Source organism: Haliotis cracherodii, unplaced genomic scaffold (genome assembly GCF_022045235.1).
Source record: "Haliotis cracherodii isolate W230 unplaced genomic scaffold, xgHalCrac1.p SCAF_3, whole genome shotgun sequence".
In the NCBI taxonomy this organism is placed as follows: Eukaryota; Metazoa; Mollusca; class Gastropoda; order Lepetellida; family Haliotidae; genus Haliotis; species Haliotis cracherodii.
The window spans coordinates 19,081,700-19,105,238 of record NW_027266286.1 but is presented as its reverse complement, the minus strand read 5'-3'; the positions used below and the strand labels follow the sequence as shown (position 1 = coordinate 19,105,238).

The following is a 23,539-nucleotide window of genomic DNA, read 5'->3' as shown; positions in this document are numbered from 1 at the left end:
CAGCTTTGATTAGAAAACAACCTGTTTTGTGTTGAAAGTCGTACACAGGCTGACGTATGTGTGTGCCTTACACAATGTACATACTACATTTACACACCTAAGTTGATTTTTATGTGAACGCATAGTAAATTTACATATACACACATATGTTTAGTTACACATATGTAAAATTACTCACGTTAGTAAATGTTGTGCATGTGAAAGGGGTATAAGAAAAAACGCTTCTCTGTGTATTCGTGCTATGGAATTCCCAGGAATGTGGAAGTACTCCGTCAGTGTTTACGTCATTTCAAGAATAGTCACGTGAAAAACGTATTAACGTCAAGTTCACGGCCATGTGACCCCCCTCTCGTCCAATGGAGAAAGCATACAATCTCATTTCATCAGATCTCAGTTCTCGCTGTATCTAAAAAAGATCTGAGGACATCCCATTACGGGTCACGTCAGAACGACCTTTCCAAAACTTTGACCGATCACTGATATGACTCACAAGAAGTCGACATCAGCTAATTAGAAAGCAGCTTTCTCGAGCTTTACGGGACTCGTTTCAACCTGGGGACTTCCATTTCATACTACGCTTGAAAAATATGTTGACACAGTTCTCGATTAAAATTTTGAAACTGAACAAACGATCATTCCGGAATGTCTAAGATATGATTGTGATTGTTTATCAGTGCTTCCCACATACTGTGCAACGCCCCCTCCGTTCAAATGTTTATCCCATGGAAGCAAGAGAGAGACAATAAGCATTTGTCAGAATCAGTCGTACGGGCCGTAACTGTCTTTCGGAATTCTCCATGTTAACGTTTTCGAGGTTGCATGATGAGAAAACACATTCTGACTGTCACTTTCATGATCTGGGAAGCGACGCTTTGATTGGTCGGATGAAAGGTCGTTCTGACGTGACCCGTAATGGGATGTCCTCAGATCTTTGTTTAGCGACAGCGAGAACTAACATCTGATTTTAATGAGATAGCGAAACCGTATATCGTTTACAGTTCACATTAAAAACATATAAGGAGATAAAACCTGCTGTGTTTTGAAATTTGAGGGGGTCTAACCGTAGATTAGATTCTTCTTTATTTATTTTGGTGAGCTTAAGTGTGAGGTTTCACTTACATAGATAAGCGGCAGTGTACGACATGAGAGAGTGACGGGATTTATGAGAGCGGTTAATGTATTTATTTGTGCGTGTTCTGAAATAGTGTTCATCATGTTTGATAAGATGTGATCAAGTGTGGGTGTGTCCTGTGCCATTAGGTGACAAAACACCTGATAATGTTCTGATATGTGACGTGAATAGTTCTAAAGAGTTATCGGCAGCCATTGTTATATGCGGTGATACGTAGTCTGTATTCACACGCAAGGTTTTTGAGTGAAAGTGGTTGTTAATGTTCCATTAGATACTCGACTTAAACTTATCAACTTGACTGCCACTACAACTACCAACTTGACTGCCACTACGACTACCAACTTGACTGCCACTACGACTACCAACTTGACTGCCACTACGACTACCAACTTGACTGTCACTACGACTACCAGCTTGACTGTCACTACGACTACCAACATGACTGCCACTACGACTACCAACATGACTGCCTCTACAACTACCAACGTGACTGCCACTACAACAACCAACATGACTGTCACTACGACTACCAACTTGACTGTCACTACAACTACCAACTTGACTGCCACTACGACTACCAACTTGACTGCCACTACAACTACCAAATTGACTGACACTACGACTACCAACATGACTGCCACTACGACTACCAACTTGACTGCCACTACGACTACCAACTTGACTGGCACTACAACTACCAACTTGACTGCCACTACGACTACCAACTTGACTGCCACTACAACTACCAAATTGACTGACACTACGACTACCAACATGACTACCACTACGACTACCAACTTGACTGGCACTACAACTACCAACATGACTGCCACTACAACTACCAACATGACTGCCACTACAACTACCAGCTTGACTGTCACTACAACTACCAACATGACTGCCACTACAACTACCAACATGACTGCCACTACAACTACCAACATGACTGTCACTACGACTACCAACTTGACTGTCACTACAACTACCAACATGACTGCCACTACAACTACCAACATGACTGCCACTACAACTACCAACATGACTGCCACTACAACTACCAACTTGACTGTCACTACAACTACCAACATGACTGCCACTACAACTACCAACTTGGCTGCCACTACGACTACCAACTTGACTGCCACTACGACTACCAACTTGACTGGCACTACAACTACCAACTTGACTGCCACTACAACTACCAACATGACTGCCACTACAACTACCAACTTGACTGTCACTACAACTACCAACATGACTGTCACTACGACTACCAACTTGACTGTCACTACAACTACCAACATGACTGCCACTACAACTACCAACATGACTGCCACTACAACTACCAACTTGACTGTCACTACAACTATCAACATGACTGCCACTACAACTACCAACATGACTGCCACTACGACTACCAACATGACTGCCACTACAACTATCAACATGACTGCCACTACAACTAGCAACTTAACTGTCACTACAACTACTAACTTAACTACCACTACGACTACCAACATGACTGTCACTGCCTCTAAACGACTACATCTACAATCACCACGACTGCCACTTCGACTACCAGCTTGACTGTCACAACGACTGCAACCACAATCGCCACGACAGTCATTGCGACTGCCACTAAGACTACCACAACCACTGTCACTTTAACTAAACCTACTACTACTACAACGACTCTCACTACCGCCACGACTGCTGTCACAACCTCTGCTCGGCCTGTAGCGGTTTCAACCGGACCTGAGCTTGTATTTCTTACATGTTTGTGGCCTTCTCAACTGGAATGGAAATTGTTTTTGTTTTTGTGACAGTCGTTTCAAATAAACTTTCTTTTACTTGTTTGAGCATACCCGATAAACAGTCACATTTGTGCATGTAACTAAATGTGGCATTGCACATTTTATGTCTGACAAATATCGAGAAATAACACAATCCACTTTTTTGCAACCTCGAACGTTTGTTCGCAGAACGAGTTTAATGAAAACCATACACAAAAGATATTGTTCTCAGTATCTATAAATACCCAAGAAGGTTTCAGAAATGTCACACACAAAAGTATCGATTGTATCTGAGCAACATAATATGACCAGATAAAGACATAAGCGAGTTATTATTCAAATTCACGCGCAGCTAAACACGTGCTTCCCATGAAGAGTGAGTGAGTATGGTCTTACGCTGCTTTTAGCAATATTCCAGCAACATCACGGCGGGGGACACCAGAAATGGGCTTCATACATTGTACCCATGTCGGGAATTGAACCCGGGTCTTCGGGTGACGTTTTAACCACTAGGTTAACCGACCGCCCCTTACCTGGAAGACTCATGCTTAACGTAAAATGTCCTCCTGTGAAAACACTGGGAATGAATATTATTGTCATGTTCTATGGCTATACAATGCGTGTACATTTTAGTAAAATCTACATTGTTAATAAATACTATATTTATCCTACACAACATCAGTTTAGTATACAAATGGTTGTTTATAATCCTGAGATCATGAGAAATTGGCAGTGTTATCAGTAAACAGGTAAGTTCACGCAGACAATTGGCTGTAATGCTGTAACATGGGCCGATTGAATACATAACATTAATAAAGAATATTCAAACCGCCAGATAGCGTATGCTGCGTGCGTAAAACCTTCATGATAAGTGCGGGGCTGAGCTTGGTGACGATGCGAGTGGGTGGGTAAGTAAACTGGCTTAATGCCGCTGTGAACACATCTTCCCGAGGCAAGGGAGTTAAACCCTGACTTTAAAAGTCCAGTTTCCACCCTTGCCGAAGGATGGATTAACAAGTCCATTCATAGTCTAATCAAATCGCGTAATGAAATCGAAATCTGGTTCGTAAACTGCCGTGCAGATTTCGGTCGATTACAGGATTTGCAAAGGATGTGTACCGCCAACTCGGCGTCAACAAATATTTTCAAATCTTTTCAGATTTTTAATCAAGGGGCTCACGTGACTGTAAGTAAGACCCTTTTTTATTACAAAATAGATCTTGATTAGTTATCGCCATTTTATTTGAAGCAAATGCAAGTGATATGAGAGGTGGAATCTGATTGGTCAACAGGAGGGACATAGAAGGGACGTAATTCGTAATATCGTAATAGCCACTGATGGCGCTACTATCGAGCCCAGAAATTCCCGCGTAGTTCGGCCTGGGTGGAAACTGGACTGTTACAGTCCGTTAACTCCCTTGTCTCGGGAAGATGCTGTGAACAGTATTTCAGTGATATCAGGGCGAGTCAGCTGGATGTGGGATGAAAGCCTCAAGTGCCGTAGGTCGTACACATTTACTACTTTTGTGAAACCCACAAACAAAGGACCAACAAATTGTGAATCTGGTACCCAGTATCAGCGAATTCTGGCACGGCCAAGGGACGCAACTCTGTACATCTAACTGCGATACCTTACACAGTTAGGCCCCTAATACATTCTACGATAGTCTGTCATACAGAAAGTGACATAAATATATCCCATATAGCCCTTGCAAGTCTATAACTGTTTGCAAGTCTAAATTACTGCAGTTCTTGGCCTTTTTTATTCCATATGATAATCTAACAACTGTTTTTCTGTAAAATATGTTTATTTCAGAGACTAGATGTTAGTCTAATTTAACGACATCATCTTGCTCTATTTATTACTTTAGATACAATGACATCTAATTTGTGAACAATATGTAAAATTCAAAAACGAGGAGTAAAAGACGATTTGAGCCTCGACTCCGAAGAACCCTTAGCACTGAATTGGACAAAAGTGATTATTAAGCAGTCATCACTTTTTTTACCCTAGAGGATCAATAACAGAAGAATACTGATGAACGGCTTCATGGTTTTATTGAGAGGCTGCCTCATCATATGCGTGAGTGAGTTGGGTTTAACGCCGCTTTTAACAGTATTCCAGTTATATCGCGGCATGTCAGCTTAATGTGGGAGGAAAGCCCGAAGTGATGCAGGTCTCAGACGTTTATCACTTCGGTGAAACCCATGAGCACGGGTATGGTGCTGACAAACCTAGAAACATAATCGGGGCGAACCGGGATTCGAACCCACAATCATACGTTTCTGGCGTGCCCAAGGGACGCAACTCTGCACAGCGAATCGCGGCGCCTTAGACGACTGGGCCACCCGTGACCCCTATGCCACAAAGAGACGTTGGGCGAAGGAAGAGAAAAGGACCCTGGCTCTGGTCGACCCAACACCAGTACCACAACAGGAAACATTAAGGCCGTCCACAACCTGGTACTGGTCCGATCAGTGAGTTGGCCCATGGAGGAGGTCACAAGCTTCTTGTTGGACTACGTTTGTGGGTTGAAAACATTTGAAATAATTGAAATTTTCTTTTCTTCAAAAATAATTAATTAAATAAAGCGGCAAACCCTTTCCATATCCAATTGAAATATCTGCATAAAGCAGAGTCGATTGTACGATTCCGACTATATCATGAGCATGTGTTAATGAATCACTATCAAATAGTAATGATACCAGGTGTTACCTGGCGAAAAGGTGAGCGTATCCTGCTCCACCGGTGGCACCCGTCACAAACACATGCAAAGTCAAGTCAATTGTTTACCTGAAAAAACACGGGACCATATGGTACAAGTCAAAATAGGGAATTGCATCGGACATCATTTTTGTCACTGATTTATCCAAGTTTTTTGCCCGAAGGTTTCACAGAATGCCTTCGGGTGGAAAGAAGGCTAGGCAGGCCACCCCTCTAAACCCGAGCGAACCAGATTAAATCGCAACCCAGATTTTCAATTTAGTTTTCTTTGTTTTCTTTGTTTGCTGTTTAATGCCGCACTCGGCAATATTCCAGCGAAACGACGGTGGTGTGTCAATAATCTAAAACAACGATCAATGCCTTTGAGGTACGATGCCACGTAAATCTACCACGTTCGTCAACGGCGACCACCTGTCCATTTGTTTAACAAATGATTGGGGTCAGATAAAAAATCAGTGACAATTGTAAAACACCCAGATAAACTCACACAATCTTGTCCAAGCCCGATTTTAAGCAGAAAGAGCGTCATAACACTGAATGAAAAAGACAAAAAGAGAGAATAGACTCATGTCAACAGTAAATGATCTTAATTTACGTATAAAATGTCATCGCTGTGGACATTTCTTTAAAACAGCATCAGTGTTGATAGTCAAATTTAATTTAGTATCTACAAATGTTCCCCAAATATTCATATTCAGTGACAATCTCAACCGGCTCGTGATTGATGGTGACAGGTGTTTTGTTGTTCTTTTTATGTCTAAAATCAATTATTCATTAATCAGTTTTTGTCACATTTAACACAAGATAATTGTCATCATACCACTTTGTAAATGAACTGATTTCCTCCCTGTTGTGTTGTTCGTTGTCTGTAATGAGACCATCCAATACTTGACCATCAGCAAACTTGACATTCAGGCAATCGGGCGCATGTCTCACACAATCGTTCGTGTACAGGATGAAAAGCACGGGGGAGATGATACAACCCTGTAAAGCGCCTGTGTTCACTTGTACCATTTGAGGCCGATTGATGAGAAAACTTTGAATCCATAATAAAATATTTACAAATAATTTTGAGCAACATATCACACAACTTTCCCAATAAAATGTGTGGCTGAATGATATTAAAAGCAGAAGAAAAGTCAATGAAAAGAATTCGGAGATATGATTTACACAGCTCTAGATGTTTAAAAACACCGCTTAAAATAACAAGTTTTGCGTCTTCAACTGTACGCCTGGTTCAATATGCAAGGGGTCAAGATTGTCTGTCTGTCTGTTTGTTTGTTTGTTTGTTGTTTAACGCTACTAACGGGATCGGGTGGTCAGACTCGCTGATTTGGTTGATGCATGTCATCGTATCCCAATTACATGGATCGATACACATGATGTCAATCACTGGGTTGTCTGATCCAGACTCGATTATTTACAGACCGCCGTCATATAGCTGGAATATTGCTGATTGCGGCATTAAACAATCAACAAAACAAAGAAAACTAAATTAAAAATATTTTGGTTGGCGACTATTATGAAGAATCATTAAAGTTCACGACCAAATTTCACTTCTATGTAGGCTAGGCTTAAAACGTTCTGACACTCCCTCGTACGATAAAAAAAAGAGATAATTTGTTCTATTATGAAATACCATAGGCAGCAAAGCAAGGTAATTAGTAAGCATAGATGATGGGGAAGTTGCAGCAACTGGTGACATCCATCTCCCCTACTGGACCAAGGTATAGACCCCGTCGGGAGAAGGTGATATCACAACACTACCTACACACTAATCATGTCTGTGCGTAAAATGGCAAATGGTCATCCAGCTATCTGTGAACAAGCAGCAAATGTGGCATTTGAAAGTCTTCATACTGACAGCCCTTTACGATATACTTAGCATCCCCAGCCGCCCATCAATAGAAACAATTTACCATCTCGTGATGTACAGTGTTCACTTACAGGCATTAAGGACTCTACGCATGCGCACCTATGGTCGGCTATAGTAAAGATGTGGACCACATGTTTTGACCGTCGCCCGTTGCATAAACGAATTTAGCCAGCTGCGCGAATCAACAGTGGAACTAGTTTACATTGGGTACTAGGGACTTAGTCCTCCCCGGATTGCCCTGGTGAGACGAGTAGTGGGATAGTGGGAACTTAGCTCTCCCCGGATTGCCCTGGTGAGACGAGTAGTGGGATAGTGGGGACTTAACTCTCCCCGGATTGCCCTGGTGAGACGAGTAGTGGGATAGTGGGGACTTAGCTCTCCCCGGATTGCCCTGGTGAGACGAGTAGTGGGATAGTGGGAACTTAGCTCTCCCCGGATTGCCCTGGTGAGACGAGTAGTGGGATAGTGGGGACATAGTCCTCCCCGGATTGCCCTGGTGAGACAAGTAGTGGGATAATGGGGACTCAGTCCTCCCCGGATTTCCCTGGTTAGACGAGTAGTGGGATAGTGGGGACTTAGTCCTCCCCGGATTTCCCTGAGAGGACGAGTAGAGGGATAGTGGGGACTTAGTCCTCCCCGGATTGCCCTGAGAGGACGAGTAGAGGGATAGTGGGGACTTAGTCCTCCCCGGATTGCCCTGAGAGGACGAGTAGAGGGATAGTGGGGACTTAGTCCTCCCCGGATTGCCCTGAGAGGACGAGTAGTGGGATAGTGGGGACTTAGTCCTCCCCGGATTTCCCTGGGAAGGCGAGTAGAGGGATAGTGGGGACTTAGTCCTCCCCGGATTTCCCTGGTGAGACGAGTAGTGGGATAGTGGGGACTTAGTCCTCCCCGGATTTCCCTGAGAGGACGAGTAGAGGGATAGTGGGGACTTAGTCCTCCCCGGATTGCCCTGAGAGGACGAGTAGAGGGATAGTGGGGACTTAGTCCTCCCCGGATTGCCCTGAGAGGACGAGTAGTGGGATAGTGGGGACTTAGTCCTCCCCGGATTTCCCTGGGAAGGCGAGTAGAGGGATAGTGGGGACTTAGTCCTCCCCGGATTTCCCTGGTTAGACGAGTAGTGGGATAGTGGGGACTTAGTCCTCCCCAGATTTCCCTGAGAGGACGAGTAGAGGGATAGTGGGGACTTAGTCCTCCCCGGATTGCCCTGGTGAGACGAGTAGAGGGATAATGGGGACTCAGTCCTCCCCGGATTGCCCTGGTGAGACGAGTAGTGGGATAGTGGGGAGTTAGTCCTCCCCGAATTGCCCTGGTGAGACGAGTAGAGGGATAATGGGGACTCAGTCCTCCCCGGATTTCCCTGGGTAGACGAGTAGTGGGATAGTGGGGACTTAGTCCTCCCCGGATTTCCCTGGGAAGACGAGTAGTGGGATAGTGGGGAGTTAGTCCTCCCCGGATTTCCCCGGTGAGACGAGTAGTGGCGTAGTGGGGACTTCGTCCTCCCCGGCTTTCCCTGAGAGGACGAGTAGTGGGATAGTGGGGAGTTAGTCCTTCCTGGACTTTGTTTGTTTGTTGTTTGGATGCGATGACATGCATCAACCAAGTCAGCGAGCCTGACCACCCGATCCCGTTAGTCGCCTCTTACCTCAAGCATAGTCGCCTTTTACCGCAAGCATAGTCGCCTCTTACCTCAAGCATAGTCGCCTTTTACCGCAAGCTTGGGTTGCTGAAAACCTATTCTACCTCGGATCTTCACGGGTCTTGATGTCTGAAGTCTGAAATTTTACATATAACTTGTAACTGTGATAATCAAAACTGATAATTAAGTGTTAATAAGACAATTAGTAATGTGATTTGGGGATATTAAAATGAACTGGCTTACACTGAGTATCTATTCCCACTTTCCCGTGACGATACTGACATTAATAACAAACAAAATATCCCTAATTTTCACCTGAAGCCTTACTTCTAGTTCTGGCAGTGCATTGTTCTTATCCTGTTCCTCGATACTTTAATAACACATTCGTATACACACAGCTTTGATACAATACTGTTTTACTCTTCAGATTCTTACAATTCAGATAACTTCCTGGTGACGAAATAAATGTAATGTTTGGTATAGACGAGGCGTGTTTGACGAGTTAACTGCAAAGGTTACCATGCGACCACATCATTGACGTCCATTTCAACAAACAAACTGCACCTCATAACTTGAGATACGGTTCATGACATCAACATCACTTTCACTGTAAACAAGGCAACGGCATTTTTATATCGACAGCTCAACGTGACGAAATCGTGTCGTTTTCAAAACGAATACAAAAACGAAAGAAAAAACATAAAGGTCACCGAGTTTCAAAAGATCAATTGTTAAAAAACGAAGGTATTCATTAACCAAACACACTCTAAAACATGTGTCTAGATACTAAACACAAATATATACGTATTCCCTGCCTCATAATTTTGACGCGTTGAGGGTCTAAACATGTTTAGGATTGTGTTTAATAGTTGCCCGTGTTCAGGGTTTCAATGCTGGAAAGACCTGTATTCATTGTAGGTAATTTTTATAAAAGGGTCGCTTTCTGTTGGTTTGGCTTTAGGGTTCCATGGGGGTAACTTGAAAGAGTTGGTGGGTCGATCGCAGTGATCACACATATTTTTATTGTCAGCTTCCGTTTGCTGTATGACAGAAATACCATTAGCTAAAAAACATCACATTTATAAACACAACACTTCTAAAATATCGGCGAACCTGCAACCTCATTATTTGTAGTCCTTCACGCTACCACCTGTGCTACACAGACTGTTGACGACAGATGTGTCAATTTGTTCACCATTATATTAGCTTGGTATATTTGTACATTATGATGTTAATCTTGTACCAAGGTACTCGTAAGTACTGGCTGTGTGTGTGTTATTCTAGTGCCTGTGAATCGGATTTCCACAGATATATTTGACTTAATGCCCAATTACATACACTTTATTCAAACATGTTTAAATTCTAAACATGTTTAGATTATTAGGATAATACACAATCATATGCATTTTGTTGTAAATATTGTTTGGGATTGTGGGGATGCTGTGTTTAGGCTGTGAGACGATAGCTCATTTCATGTGTTTAGATCCTAAACTTTCAATTGAGCAAGCAAAGAGTGTATTCATTTTAGGAATTAAGCACATTCCAAAACATGTCTAGATCTTTGTTTTGTGTGTATTTACATTCTAAACATATCTTTTACAGTATACGTTCAAGAAAGTTTTAAGTGCATTCATTAATCGATAGTTAGATGACTTTCGTAAAACCTAATCATGGCTGTTGTAAAGTTTGTATTTTAAAAACAATATTTATACAAAGTTCAGATCCTCGTCCCACAAACCCCATAAACTCTAACATGGGCTTAACGTTCAGATTGCTTTATAACGCGAGCCTCAGATCTACCAAACCTTCTCGTGACACAGACATGAGAACCACGAGTGCAGCGGTTACAAACAAGACTGTTGTATGGTCAGTGTTTAAAATAGAATTTGCTGCTGAAGCCTTCATTTAAATTTTGGACAAAAGGTAAAGCCAGTGGCATTTTAAACATGATTACAGAATTTAAATTTAATACTGATATGAGCAGAGCGTTTTGGGGTTTAATGCAGTGAAACGGCACAAAGTCGGATTCACGCAGGATGAACAAAATTGGGCAGACATTTGGAAGCTTTCAAAATGAAAAGCCAGTGGCAATTAAAGCATGACTACGGAAATTAATGGAATATTTACATGCTCAGAAGTGACGGACTTCTTTTGTGATATGGTTAGCTGAAAATAATTGTTTTCTTCTCATATGCACCAAGTCTGTATCCATGGCAGAGACAGCTGATATGTTTTGTAATGCTTTATATAATTGACTCCGTGAGCACGGTGACGAGGTTGATGATTTCGGTAATATAGACCGCTCTACTTTCTGCAGCCTGTGAAATAAAAGACGTTTCGTATTTTTGTCCAGATCCGATGACATCTGAACCAGAAAGCATGCCGGTTCCTTACGTTTATCTGAAGACGGATTCCTGTGGACAAAACAGTAGCCCATGCGCCAGTCACCCCTGTAGAATTCAGGGACAGAATAGGTCCTCAGTTCTGAATTGTTGTAACAGCTGAGGAAGAGGGGATGGGATGATTTATGGTGTTTCTCGTTGTAGCCGATGGCGTTGTCTTCTGGGAAACACGTTCACTCGCTCAAACGTAGGACCAAAACGATAAAGAGGTAGTATCATACTAGCAATGGTTTACAAACAACGGATTTGACAAGCACGTGATACATGCTCACTGACAATGATGATGATGATGTTGTTGATGATGACAATGATGATGATGATGAGTGAGTGAGTGAGTGAGTGAGTTGGGTTTAACGCCGCTTTTAACAGTATTACAGTTATATCACGGCGTGGCAGCTTAATGTGGGAGGAAAGCCCGAAGTGATGCAGGTCTCAGACGTTTACCACTTCGGTGAAACCCACGAGCACGGGTATGGTGCTGACGAACCTAGAAACATAATCGGGGCGAACCGGGATTCAAACACACAATCATAGGTTTCTGGCTTGCCCAAGGGACGCAACTCTGCACAGCGAATCGCGGCGCCTTAGAGGACTGGGCCACCCGTGCCCCCTGATGATGATGATGATGATGAGCGTTACCTTTATTGCCACCTCAACTCACTTTAGTTTCCTAATGGGACATTCTCAATGAGTTGAACAAAAAGGACAAAATTGAAGAAGTAGAAAGCAAATAATTCATAAAGAGTGACACACTGGGGACACAGCATCGGACAAATTATTTTCAGTCTCGCTAAGCTTTATTTATTGCTTGACGCTGATTGGCTGTTCACACCAACTGTTCCAGTGTCCCGTCAAGGCGACTTACAAACTGAATACATTCGAGACAGATAAAAAACCTCCAATTTGACACTGCTATGTTTTAAGAAATATCCGTGGGCGAAACATACGGAAGCCCTTTAGGGCCATTTGTTTTGTTTTGTTTTGTTTTTCTTGAAATTTCAAGATACAAAGTTGATATTGCAAGATACTAAGTGGAAATTTCAAGATACTAAGTAGAAATTTCAAGATACTAACTTGAAATTTCAAGATACTGAGTTGAAAGTTCAAGATAAAAAATAAGTTGAAATTTCAAGATAATAAGTTGAAATTTCAAGTTAATATCTTGAAATTTCACTTTTGGATCTTGAAATTTCAACTTATTATTTTCAAATTTCAAGATCATTATCTTATATTTTCAACTTAGTTTGTATCTTGAAATTTCAACTTTGTATCTTGAAATTTCAACTTAGTATCCTGAAATTTCAATTTTAAAAAAGAAATAAATAAAAGGCTTCCGTAGAAATATGTACAACAAACAATATGTCCTACGTCCATATGAAACGTCAACGCCAAAGAATAATTAGTCTCGAAGAACCGCCGAAACAGATTCCATTGGGCGTAAAAGGCAAAATATTAGTTACACTGATATGATTGGATCACAAAAAATCAGTGATGACACCAGTTGTTCGCGATAAAAAGCATGTCCCATCCTACCAGAAGCACCTGCCACACCATTCACGAAAAGGGTATGTGTTTGTGGCCTGGTGCCGCTCAGCACTGGCCCTGTCATACGACCGAGGCCGGTCTTGATGACAACGACGATAATAAGTTCCAAAGCTACCACGTGTTATGATACGAAGAGATTGTACAAACAGGATGGTGTCATCAGGGTTGAGAATATTGTCGGCAGCCCGTCAAAACGTTCTGCAAGCGTGTTGTGAAAAACACCGCCCTGCCCTTGGTACCACGAGTAGGTGAAGGAAGCCGCGCACACAGAGTACAGGAAGCAGGGTGAGATGGTCAATTGGTCGTCTCTTCTACCGCTTCCACCAAGCCGTACAACAACTGATCCCAGTTTGTGATGCGAGGTCAGCAGTCAATGATGAATAACGGACACCTCAGTTCACGGCTACTTCAGGAGACGTCGCTACGCACCACAAAGAAGTTAACTACAAGGCGAGGTGAAAAGGTTGTTTTGCGTCGCGTTCAAGATTATAACAATTATTTAGCGACGTGCATGAACGTTTGCGCGTGCGTGTGTGCGTGCGTGTCAGCTTGTACTAGTCGAGACTGGCGCCAATTCTAGTGCTAGCCAAATGATATACCATGCCCTGAGTTTTTAACATGGATACATTACTCAGACACATTATACTGACTCCGAGCTGACTAGTTCTTGTTTGAAGACATCAACAGTAGGGCATACCTCAATTTGAAGACGTCCTCAGTAGGGCATACCTTAACTTGAAGAATCCATCAGCAGAGCACACCTCAACTTGAAGACGACATCAGTAGGGCATTCCCCGACTTGAGTGAGTGAGTGAGTGAGTATGGTTTTACGCCGCCTTTAGCAAAATTCCATCAATATCCCGGCGGGGGACACCAGAAATTGGCTTCACACATTGTACCCATGTCGGGAATCGAACCCGGGTTTTCGGCGTGACGAGCGAACGCATTAACCACTAGGCTACCCGAACGCCCCCCTCCCCGACTTGAAGACGCCCTCAGCAGGGCATACCTCAACTTAAAGACGCCCTCAGTAGGACATACCTCAACTTGAAGAATCAACCAGTAGAGCATACCTCAATTTGAAGACGCCATGAGTCAGGCATACCCAAACTTGAAGACGCCATTAATAAGGCATACCTCAACTTGAAAACATCAGTAGCGCATTCCCCAACGTAAAGAGGCCATCCGTAAGGCCTACCCCGACTTGAACACGTCATCGGTAGGGCACACCTCAACTTGAAGACGCCATCAGTAGGGCACACCCCAACTTGAAGACGCCATCAGTAGGGCACACCTCAACTTGAAGACGCCATCAGTAGGGCACACCTCAACTTGAAGACGCCATCAGTAGGGCACACCCCAACTTGAAGACGCCATCAGTAGGGCACACCCCAACTTGAAGACGCCATCAGTAGGGCACACCTCAACTTGAAGACGCCATCAGTAGGGCACACCTCAACTTGAAGACGCCATCAGTAGGGCACACCCCGACTTGAAGACGCCATCAGTAGGGCACACCCCAACTTGAAGACGCCATCAGTAGGGCACACCTCAACTTGAAGACGCCATCAGTAGGGCACATCTCAACTTGAAGACGTCATCAGTAGGGCACACCTCAACTTGAAGACGCCATCAGTAGGGCATACCCCGACTTGAACACGTCATCAGTATGGCACACCTCAACTTGAAGACGCCATCAGTAGGGCACACCTCAACTTGAAGACGCCATCAGTAGGGCACACCTCAACTTGAAGACGCCATCAGTAGGGCACACCTCAACTTGAAGACGCCATCAGTAGGGCACACCTCAACTTGAAGACGCCATCAGTAGGGCTTTCCACGACATCAGTAGGGCTTTCCCCGACTTGAAGACGACATCAGTAGGGCTTTCCCCGACTTGAACACGTCATCAGTAGGGCTTTCCCCGACTTGAAGACGACATCATTAGGGCACACCTCAACTTGAACACGCCATCAGTAGGGCTTTCCACAACTTGAACACGCCATCAGTAGGGCTTTCCCCGACTTGAACACGTCATCAGTAGGGCTTTCCCCGAATTGAACACGTCATCAGTAGGGCTTTCCCCGACTTGAAGACGACATCAGTAGGGCTTTCCCCGACTTGAACACGTCATCAGTAGGGCTTTCCCCGACTTGAAGACGCCATCAGTTGGGTTTTCCCCAACTTGAACACACCATCAGTAGGTCCTTCCCCGACTTGAAGACGACATCAGTAGGGCTTTCCCCGACTTGAAGACGACATCAGTAGGGCTTTCCCAGACTTGAACACGTCATCAGTAGGGCTTTCCCCGACTTGAAGGCGCCATCAGTAGGGGATTCCCCGACTTGAAGACGACATCAGTAGGGCATTCCCCGACTTGAAGACGCCATCAGTAGGGCTTTCCCCGACTTGAAGACGCCATCAGTAGGGCTTTCCCCGACTTGAAAACACCATCAGTAGGGCATACCCCAGCTTCAAGACGCCATCAGTAAGGCATTCCCCGACTTGAAAACGACATCAGTAGGGCTTTCCCCGACTTGAAAACGACATCAGTAGGGCTTCCCCGACTTGAAAACGACATCAGTAGGGCATTCCCAAACTTGAAGACGCCATCAGTAGGGCATTCCCTGACTTGAACACGCCATCAGTAGGGCATTCCCCGACTTGAAAACACCATCAGTAGGGCATACCCCAACTTGAAGACGCCATCAGTAGGGCATTCCCCGACTTGAAAACGACATCAGTAGGGCTTTCCCCGACTTGAAAACGACATCAGTAGGGCATTCCCAATCTTGAAGACGCCATCAGTAGGGCTTTCCCTGACTTGAACACGTCATCAGTAGGGCTTTCCCCGACTTGAAGACGCCATCAGTAGGGCACACCTCAACTTGAAGACGCCATCAGTAGGGCATTCCCCGACTTGAAGACGCCATCAGTAGGGCACACCTCAACTTGAACACTTCATCAGTACGGCTTTCCCCGACTTGAAAACGACATCAGTAGGGCATTCCCAAACTTGAAGACGCCATCAGTAGGGCTTTCCCTGACTTGAACACGCCATCAGTAGGGCATTCCCCGACTTGAAAACACCACCAGTAGGGCATACCCCAACTTGAAGACGCCATCAGTAGGGCATTCCCTGACTTGAACACGTCATCAGTAGGGCTTTCCCCGACTTGAAGACGCCATCAGTAGGGCACACCTCAACTTGAAGACGCCATCAGTAGGGCATTCCCCGACTTGAAGACGCCATCAGTAGGGCACACCTCAACTTGAACACTTCATCAGTACGGCTTTCCCCGACTTGAAAACGACATCAGTAGGGCATTCCCAAACTTGAAGACGCCATCAGTAGGGCTTTCCCTGACTTGAACACGCCATCAGTAGGGCATTCCCCGACTTGAAAACACCACCAGTAGGGCATACCCCAACTTGAAGACGCCATCAGTAGGGCATTCCCCGACTTGAAAACGACATCAGTAGGGCTTTCCCCGACTTGAAGACGACATCAGTAGGGCTTTCCCCGACTTGAAGACGCCATCAGTAGGGCTTTCCCCTACTTGAAGTCGACATCAGTAGGGCTGTCCCTGACTTGAACACGCCATCAGTAGGGCTTTCCCCGACTTAAAGACGACATCAGTAGGGTTTTCCCCAACTTGAACACGTCATCAGTAGGGCTTTCCCCGACTTGAAGACGCCATCAGTAGGGCTTTCCCCAACTTGAACACGCCATCAGTAGGGCTTTCCCCGACTTGAAGACGACATCAGTAGGGCTTTCCCCGACTTGAAGACACCATCAGTAGGGCTTTCCCCGACTTGAAGACGACATCAGTAGGGCACACCTCAACTTGAAGACGCCATCAGTAGGGCATACCTCAACTTGAAGACGACATCAGTAGGGCACATCTCAACTTGAAGACTCCCTCAGCAGGGCATACCTCAACTTGAAGACGACATCAGTAGGGCACACCTCAACTTTAAGACGTCCTCAGCAGGGCATACCTCAACTTGAAGACGCCCTCAACAGGGCATGCCTCAACTTGAACAAGCCCTCAGCAGGGCATACCCCAACTTGAACACGCCCTCAGTGGGGAATACCCCAACCTTAAGACAACAATCAGTAGGGCATACTCTAACTTGAAGACAACAATCAGTAGGGCATACCCAACCTGAAGACAACAATCAGTAGGGCATACTCCAACTTGAATACAACAATCAGTAGGGCATACTCCAACTTGAAGATAACAGTCAGTAGGGCATACTCCAACTTGAAGACAACAATCAGTAGGGCATACTTCAACTTGAAGACAACAATCAGTAGGGCATACTTCAACTTGAAGACAACAATCAGTAGGGCATACCCCAACTTGAAGACAACAGTCAGTAGGGCATACCCCAACTTGAAAACACCATCAGTAGGGCACACCCCAACTTGAAGACGCCATCAGTAGGGCATAGCTCAACTTGAAAACACCATCAGTAGGGCATACCCCAACTTGAAGACGCAATCTGCATGGCATACCCCAACTTGAAAACACCATCTGTAGGGCATACCCCAACTTGAAGACGCCATCAACAGGGCATTCCCCAACTTGAAGACGCCATCAGCTGGATCAAGAGGCTGCAATATAATGCCATGGTTCAAATAAAACATTTTCTGAAGACAGTTGAAACTATGAACTTTCTTCAGAAATAAACAAACTGACATTTAAGTGCTTGGAACAAACAAAGAACACGTCTGGGACATGCAAAACATCTGCATGACAAGGCTGTACATTAAAATTTTATATAACAGCCCTAACAATGAACGCAATGAAGAATGCCCTGATGTATACCGTGTCATAAAAAGGGTCAGGTACTTTATGAGTTTTTCAGAAATCTGTTTTGGCAGGAATCCAGCGTGGGTGACCTCGGTATTGAGAGAAGTGAGGTAAACTTTAGACGACTAAATGTCAGAAACATGTCAGGAAAGTCATTAGTATGGAGTGACCCGACTCGGCATTTACCTGAGCTGTTCGTGAACAATTGGAACATGAGGGTGAGTAAGTGGATTAAACGCAAGTTTGAACAGTATTTCAGGTACAAATATAAACATATCAGTGTCTCAGATTGATGTGGAAGGAATGTCTGAACAGTTTACCCCTTCACTGAAACCCACAGGCACAGGAAAGGTGCTGCCAAACCTAGAAACGTAATCAGGGAGAATCTGGGATTCGAACCAACGATTATAGATTTCTGGCAGGCATAAGAGACGCAACTCTCCACAGCGAATTGTTTGGTTGGCTGGTTTATTGTTCTATCCCTCACTCAGCAATATTCCAGCTATATGACGGCGGTCTGTAAATAATCGGGTCTGGACCAGACAATCCAGTGATTTAAATCATGAGCATCGATCCACGCAATTGGGATCGATGACATGCTTCAACCAAGTCAGGGAGCCTGACCACCCGATCCCATTAGTCGCCTCTTACGACAAGCATAGTCGCCTTTTCGGCAAGCATAGTTGTTGAAGACCTGTTCTACCCCGGATCTTCACGGGTCCCAAAGCGAATTGGGCCACCCGTTCCACCTTGCAACATCACATCACAGCAATGGTCACGATACAAGGGTAAACATGAACATGTGTCCACACAGCACCTGATCCCGACTACAATGAAGCACAGACTGATACCTCAGTCATTGCATGAGAGCCAAACATATTCAAAATGGTAGCTACAATGGTACAGAAAAATAAGTTATGCTGAATGTGTAAACACACAAGAAAAAGTAACGCGTGTGAGAGGTCATATCACATACCTTCCTGTACAGGCTTTCATAAGGACATATGCAGATGTGACCGAGAAGTGGACAGAAGTCGGATCATAGTTCAAGGAATGTATGAGAAAACTTATTATCATCCAAAACTGGCTCCCACAGGAGATATCGCTAGGATGAGATCAAGCGATATCTACACTGTAGATATCGCTGCAATGAAATTACATCACAATGCTTTGCCGACCATTGTGATGTCACTGGTTACCATGACATCACAATCAAATGACATCATTAATGGCTCTGCTACTGAAGCTGTAAGCAGTACTCTTTACATTGAAGACACTGCTTATAACTGTCTACAAACTGAAAAAGTTGGAAGAATGATGTTGGATGATAAATAAAATCTCACCCTCGTGTCTTTTGACATCAAATATATCCACACTCGTTGATAAAAGTGGCAAAAATCCTCGGCAAGCCTCGGAATTTTTCCACTTTTATCAACTCGTGTTGATATATTTGATATCAAAAGACACTCTGGTGAGATTCTCTATATGCTGGGATCTTACAAGTCATGTTTTGCCATAATAGATAATCGTGGTTTCAGAAGAGTAGACCATGATTTAAATGATTTAAACACACTTATGACATCCATGTTCAACAGGGAAGCTACAAATGTGCTTGGGAGTCAAAGAAGTAAGGTGTGCTAAATATCAAATCATTCCACAAAACGTAAAGATATTAGGTATATCACGTAGCTATCACAGGCGACATTTCACAGTGATATTTGCAGATATAAGAGTTCAGAGTTCAGGGAGAATGTTGTAGATACAGAATCCCCAGAACTTCTATGTCTCAGCATCATAGGCATATTGCCTTCAGTGGAGCTATTAAAGTGACAGTAAGGGCCACAGATCACTCACACACACTTGCTGTACTTCAAATTAAGCACTAATATGTGAGGTGAAATTGGGTTTAACGTAGCGTCCAAGATTATTGCACTTATATAGCGATTCGCATGCACGTGTGTGTGCGCGTGTGTGGCTGCTTGTACTTGTCCGGACTGATGCCGATTTTTAGTGCTATGTCACTGAGATATCATGCCGCAGTTTAACATGAATACCCCACGCAGACACTATATTGACTATATAGCCGACAAGTCCTTGTTTTAGCCCCTTAATGCCGAGCACCAGACAGGGTAACAACAACTACCATCTTTTAACGTCTTTTGGTACTCCGGACCTTCCGCTCTCCGGGCGGACGCTCTACCGCTAGACCACGGAGGCGGTCACACTAATACGTGCATATGGGGACAAAAAGATATCTACAACATGTGGCTATGTCTTTAAACAGATATACATTTTGGGAACATGTTTTAGATCTGCCATTGCACATCTTTCCGAGACAAGGGAGTTACTAAAAGTCCAGTTTCCACCCTTGCCGAATTCGGCTGGCATGTCCAGGCTCGATCGAAACGCCACCAGTGGCTATTACGAGTCAGGTCGCTTTCATGTCCCTCCTACTGACCAATCAGATTTCATCTCTAATATCACTTGCAGTTGCTTCAAACTCGATAATCAAGATCTGTATTGTAATAAAACGGGTCTTACCCTGCGAATTGGATCAAATCACTTGAGCACCTTCATTATAAACATGAAAAGATGTGCGTGTTGTTTACGAACCTGATGTCTAGTTCGGGTTGTAGTCGTGACAAAGAATGAAAGAAGCTGCTATCAATAAAAAGTGTCATGTATTTATGTTCTCCCAGCTTCTAAATGCCTATCAAATACTGTATATCATACATTTAATGTGACACAATATTTGAGTTTGTCTTCTTTATTTTTGTGTGTCCGTTATGACTTTTTTGTAGTGGCCGTTATGACTTTTTTTATGGACGTTTTGATTATGGGTTGTGGCGTTATTACTATTTTCTGAGGCCGTTTTGACTTTACCTTTGAGGCCCTGCTGACATGAGACCATTTTGACCCGCTACCTCTAGATCCTTACGCGACTTTGATTGGACTATGCATAGACTCGTTAGTCCAACCAAAATGAAACTCCGGAATCCAGCCTAGTTCGGCAAGGGTGGAAACTTTTATAGTCAGTTAACGTCCTTGCCAGGGAAAGATGGTCATTTCAGGGATTTTCCATGCAAAGATTTTGAGCGGGGGCGCAACTAGGCTGGCTAATTGTAAGTGAAAAGAAGACCAATGTACGAGGGAGCGAAACGGGAGGATTTGGGAGCATGCCAAAAAAATTAAATGCTCTTCAACGCTATTTGCTGCATTTTGGAACCGTTTATGTTAGATTTTATTTCTAAATAATATTAATTTATTTCTTATATTTTGTATTAGTTGTATATATAGATATTTCACTAACACATTTACCACTTTCATTCAATAAACATCTATAACAAATGAAATCTGAACTTTAAACCGAATCGATAATATTACTTTTATGTGTTTTTACATGTTCATTCGTAGTATGTGATGGTTATTTATCTGTTCATATTCTAACGCCAGCTGACCTCTCATTATAATGAACATAATTGTGAGAGCACGGTTTGCTTACGTCACAAACCATCTTACACTAAAATCCGAACGTGCGTAAAGATTCCGATTTTCAAGTTTGACATATAAGTTTGAACGTGCAGAGTTTGAATTGTTATTTATTGCATAGATGGTAAACTGAGGTTTACCGTCTATGCCAAAAGTGTGCTTCTTTAGGTTTAAACAAATTGTGTTTTTTTCTTAGGTGTAAACAATTGATTTTCTGCCACAATGGCCATTTCCCCTGTTGTGTCACAAGTATTGTGGTTTCAGTTGTCTAAAATTAAATTAAACAAGATTTGCAAGGACACTTGGTTATAGCAAAACAACGAAATATGATCAACAAGCAGCATACGTTACTACAGTATAAAACAATTACGAGTAGGTATGGCGAAGCAATATGGAAGAGTGATATTTGAAACATGGCGGCGGCTTGGTTCTCCATGCAATGTTTCAGCTCCATTACCCTTGGGATTCCTTTTACAGATGGATGCAAACAATATGTCCTGACCTCATCTCTTTCATCTCTGTTGTCTTGGACTCAGGCTTCGACAAATCGGACTCGATCTTATTGCCGTCTGACCGAGCAATCTGACAACAGAAAGCAAACGTATGTCTGTACGAGATGTCAGAATAAAGTGTAAGATGGTTCGTTTGTCAGGTGTAACCATTGTAAGATGATCCCGCTACTGAAATGTAGAAATTGTGAGATGGTCCCTCCATTGTTGGACGGTCCATCCATCAGACGTAGATTGTGAGATGGTCCCTTCAGTCAGGTGTAGAGATTAGGAGATGGTCCATCTACCAGGTGTGGAGATCATTGGAGATGGTCCATCTATCAGTTGTAGAAAGCTATCAGTTGTAGATTGCGAGATGGTCTATCAATCAGATGTAGAGATTGTGAGATGGTCGATCTGTAAGTTGTAGAGATTGTGAGATCGTCCATCTATGAGTTGTAGAGATTGTGAGATGGTCCATCTATCAGTCGTAGAGATTGTGAGATGGTCCATCTGTTAGTTGTAGAGATTGTGAGGTGGCTCATCTATCAGTTGTAGAGATTGTGAGATGGTCCATCTATCAGATTTAGAGATTGGGTGATGGTCGATCTGAACGTTGTAGAGACTGTGAGATGGTCCATCTATCAGTTGTAGAGATTGTGAGATGGTCCATCTATCAGTTGTAGAGATTGTGAGATGGTCCATCTATCAGTTGTAGATATTGTGAGATGGCCACTCTATCAGTTGTAGAGATTGTGAGATGATCCATCTATCAGATTTAGAGATTGTGAGATGGTCCATCTGTCAGTTGTAGAGATAGTGAGATGGTCCATTTATCAGTTGGAGAGATTGTGAGATGGTCCATCTATCAGATGTAGAGATTGTGAGATGGTCCATCAATCAGATTTAGACACTTTAAGATGGTCCATCTATCAGTTGACGAGATTGTGAGGTGGTCCATCTATCAGTTGTAGAGATTGTGAGATGGCTTATCTATCAGTTGTAGAGATTGTGAGATGGTCCTTCTATCAGATTTAGAGATTGTGAGATGGTCTATCTATCAGATTTAGAGATTGTGAGATGGTTCCTACAATTAGGTGTAGAGATTTGAAGATGGTCCACCTATCAGTTGTAGAGATTGTGAGATGGTCCATCTATCAGTTGACGAAATTGTGAGATGGTCCATCCATCAGATGTATAGATTGTGAGATGGTCCATCTATCAGATTTTGAGATTGCGAGATGGTCCATCTAACAGATTTAGAGATTGTGAGATGGTTTATTTGACTGATGCAGATATTTCTAGCCAATCCATCTGTCAGGTGTAGAGATTTACTCCATGACATTATAGGACAGAAAACATACTCATTTCAACAGGGAGTCGATTAAGAGTTCCATAAGGAAAGGGCAAGCAGTTAACCACTTCAACAAACAAGACAATATTGTTCTGAAATAATATTTATTGCAGGTACATCTGGCTCAGTTGATAGGAGGAAGTCAACAGGTGTCTGTCGTACCAGACCCAACAGAGTTATTTCCCATTTGTTGGCCAGCCAACGCTTCAATCACTTTGTTGTACATATTACCAGACAAACAAGACAGGTTGCTGTCCCTCACACTGCCTCACACCA

The 23,539-nt window shown here is 43.5% G+C and overlaps 1 protein-coding gene across 1 annotated transcript; it reads left to right on the top strand.

The window, feature by feature from the left end:
* The first annotated feature begins 1,570 nt into the window (after positions 1–1,570).
* Positions 1,571–2,598, top strand: LOC139475270 (uncharacterized). The gene is made up of 2 exons (XM_071258503.1): positions 1,571–1,618; positions 2,002–2,598. Exons 1-2 carry the CDS (start codon positions 1,571–1,573, stop codon positions 2,596–2,598), a joined length of 645 nt encoding a protein of 214 aa, XP_071114604.1.
* Positions 2,599–23,539: the final 20,941 nt, after the last annotated feature.

Bases quoted from the DNA above. Each gene is read 5' to 3' on its own strand.
- LOC139475270 (XM_071258503.1), top strand. From the start codon at position 1,571: ATGACTGCCACTACGACTACCAACATGACTGCCTCTACAACTACCAAC. The intron at 1,619-2,001 runs GTGACTGCCACT...TACAACTACCAG, and splicing joins CTGCCTCTACAACTACCAAC to CTTGACTGTCACTACAACTA.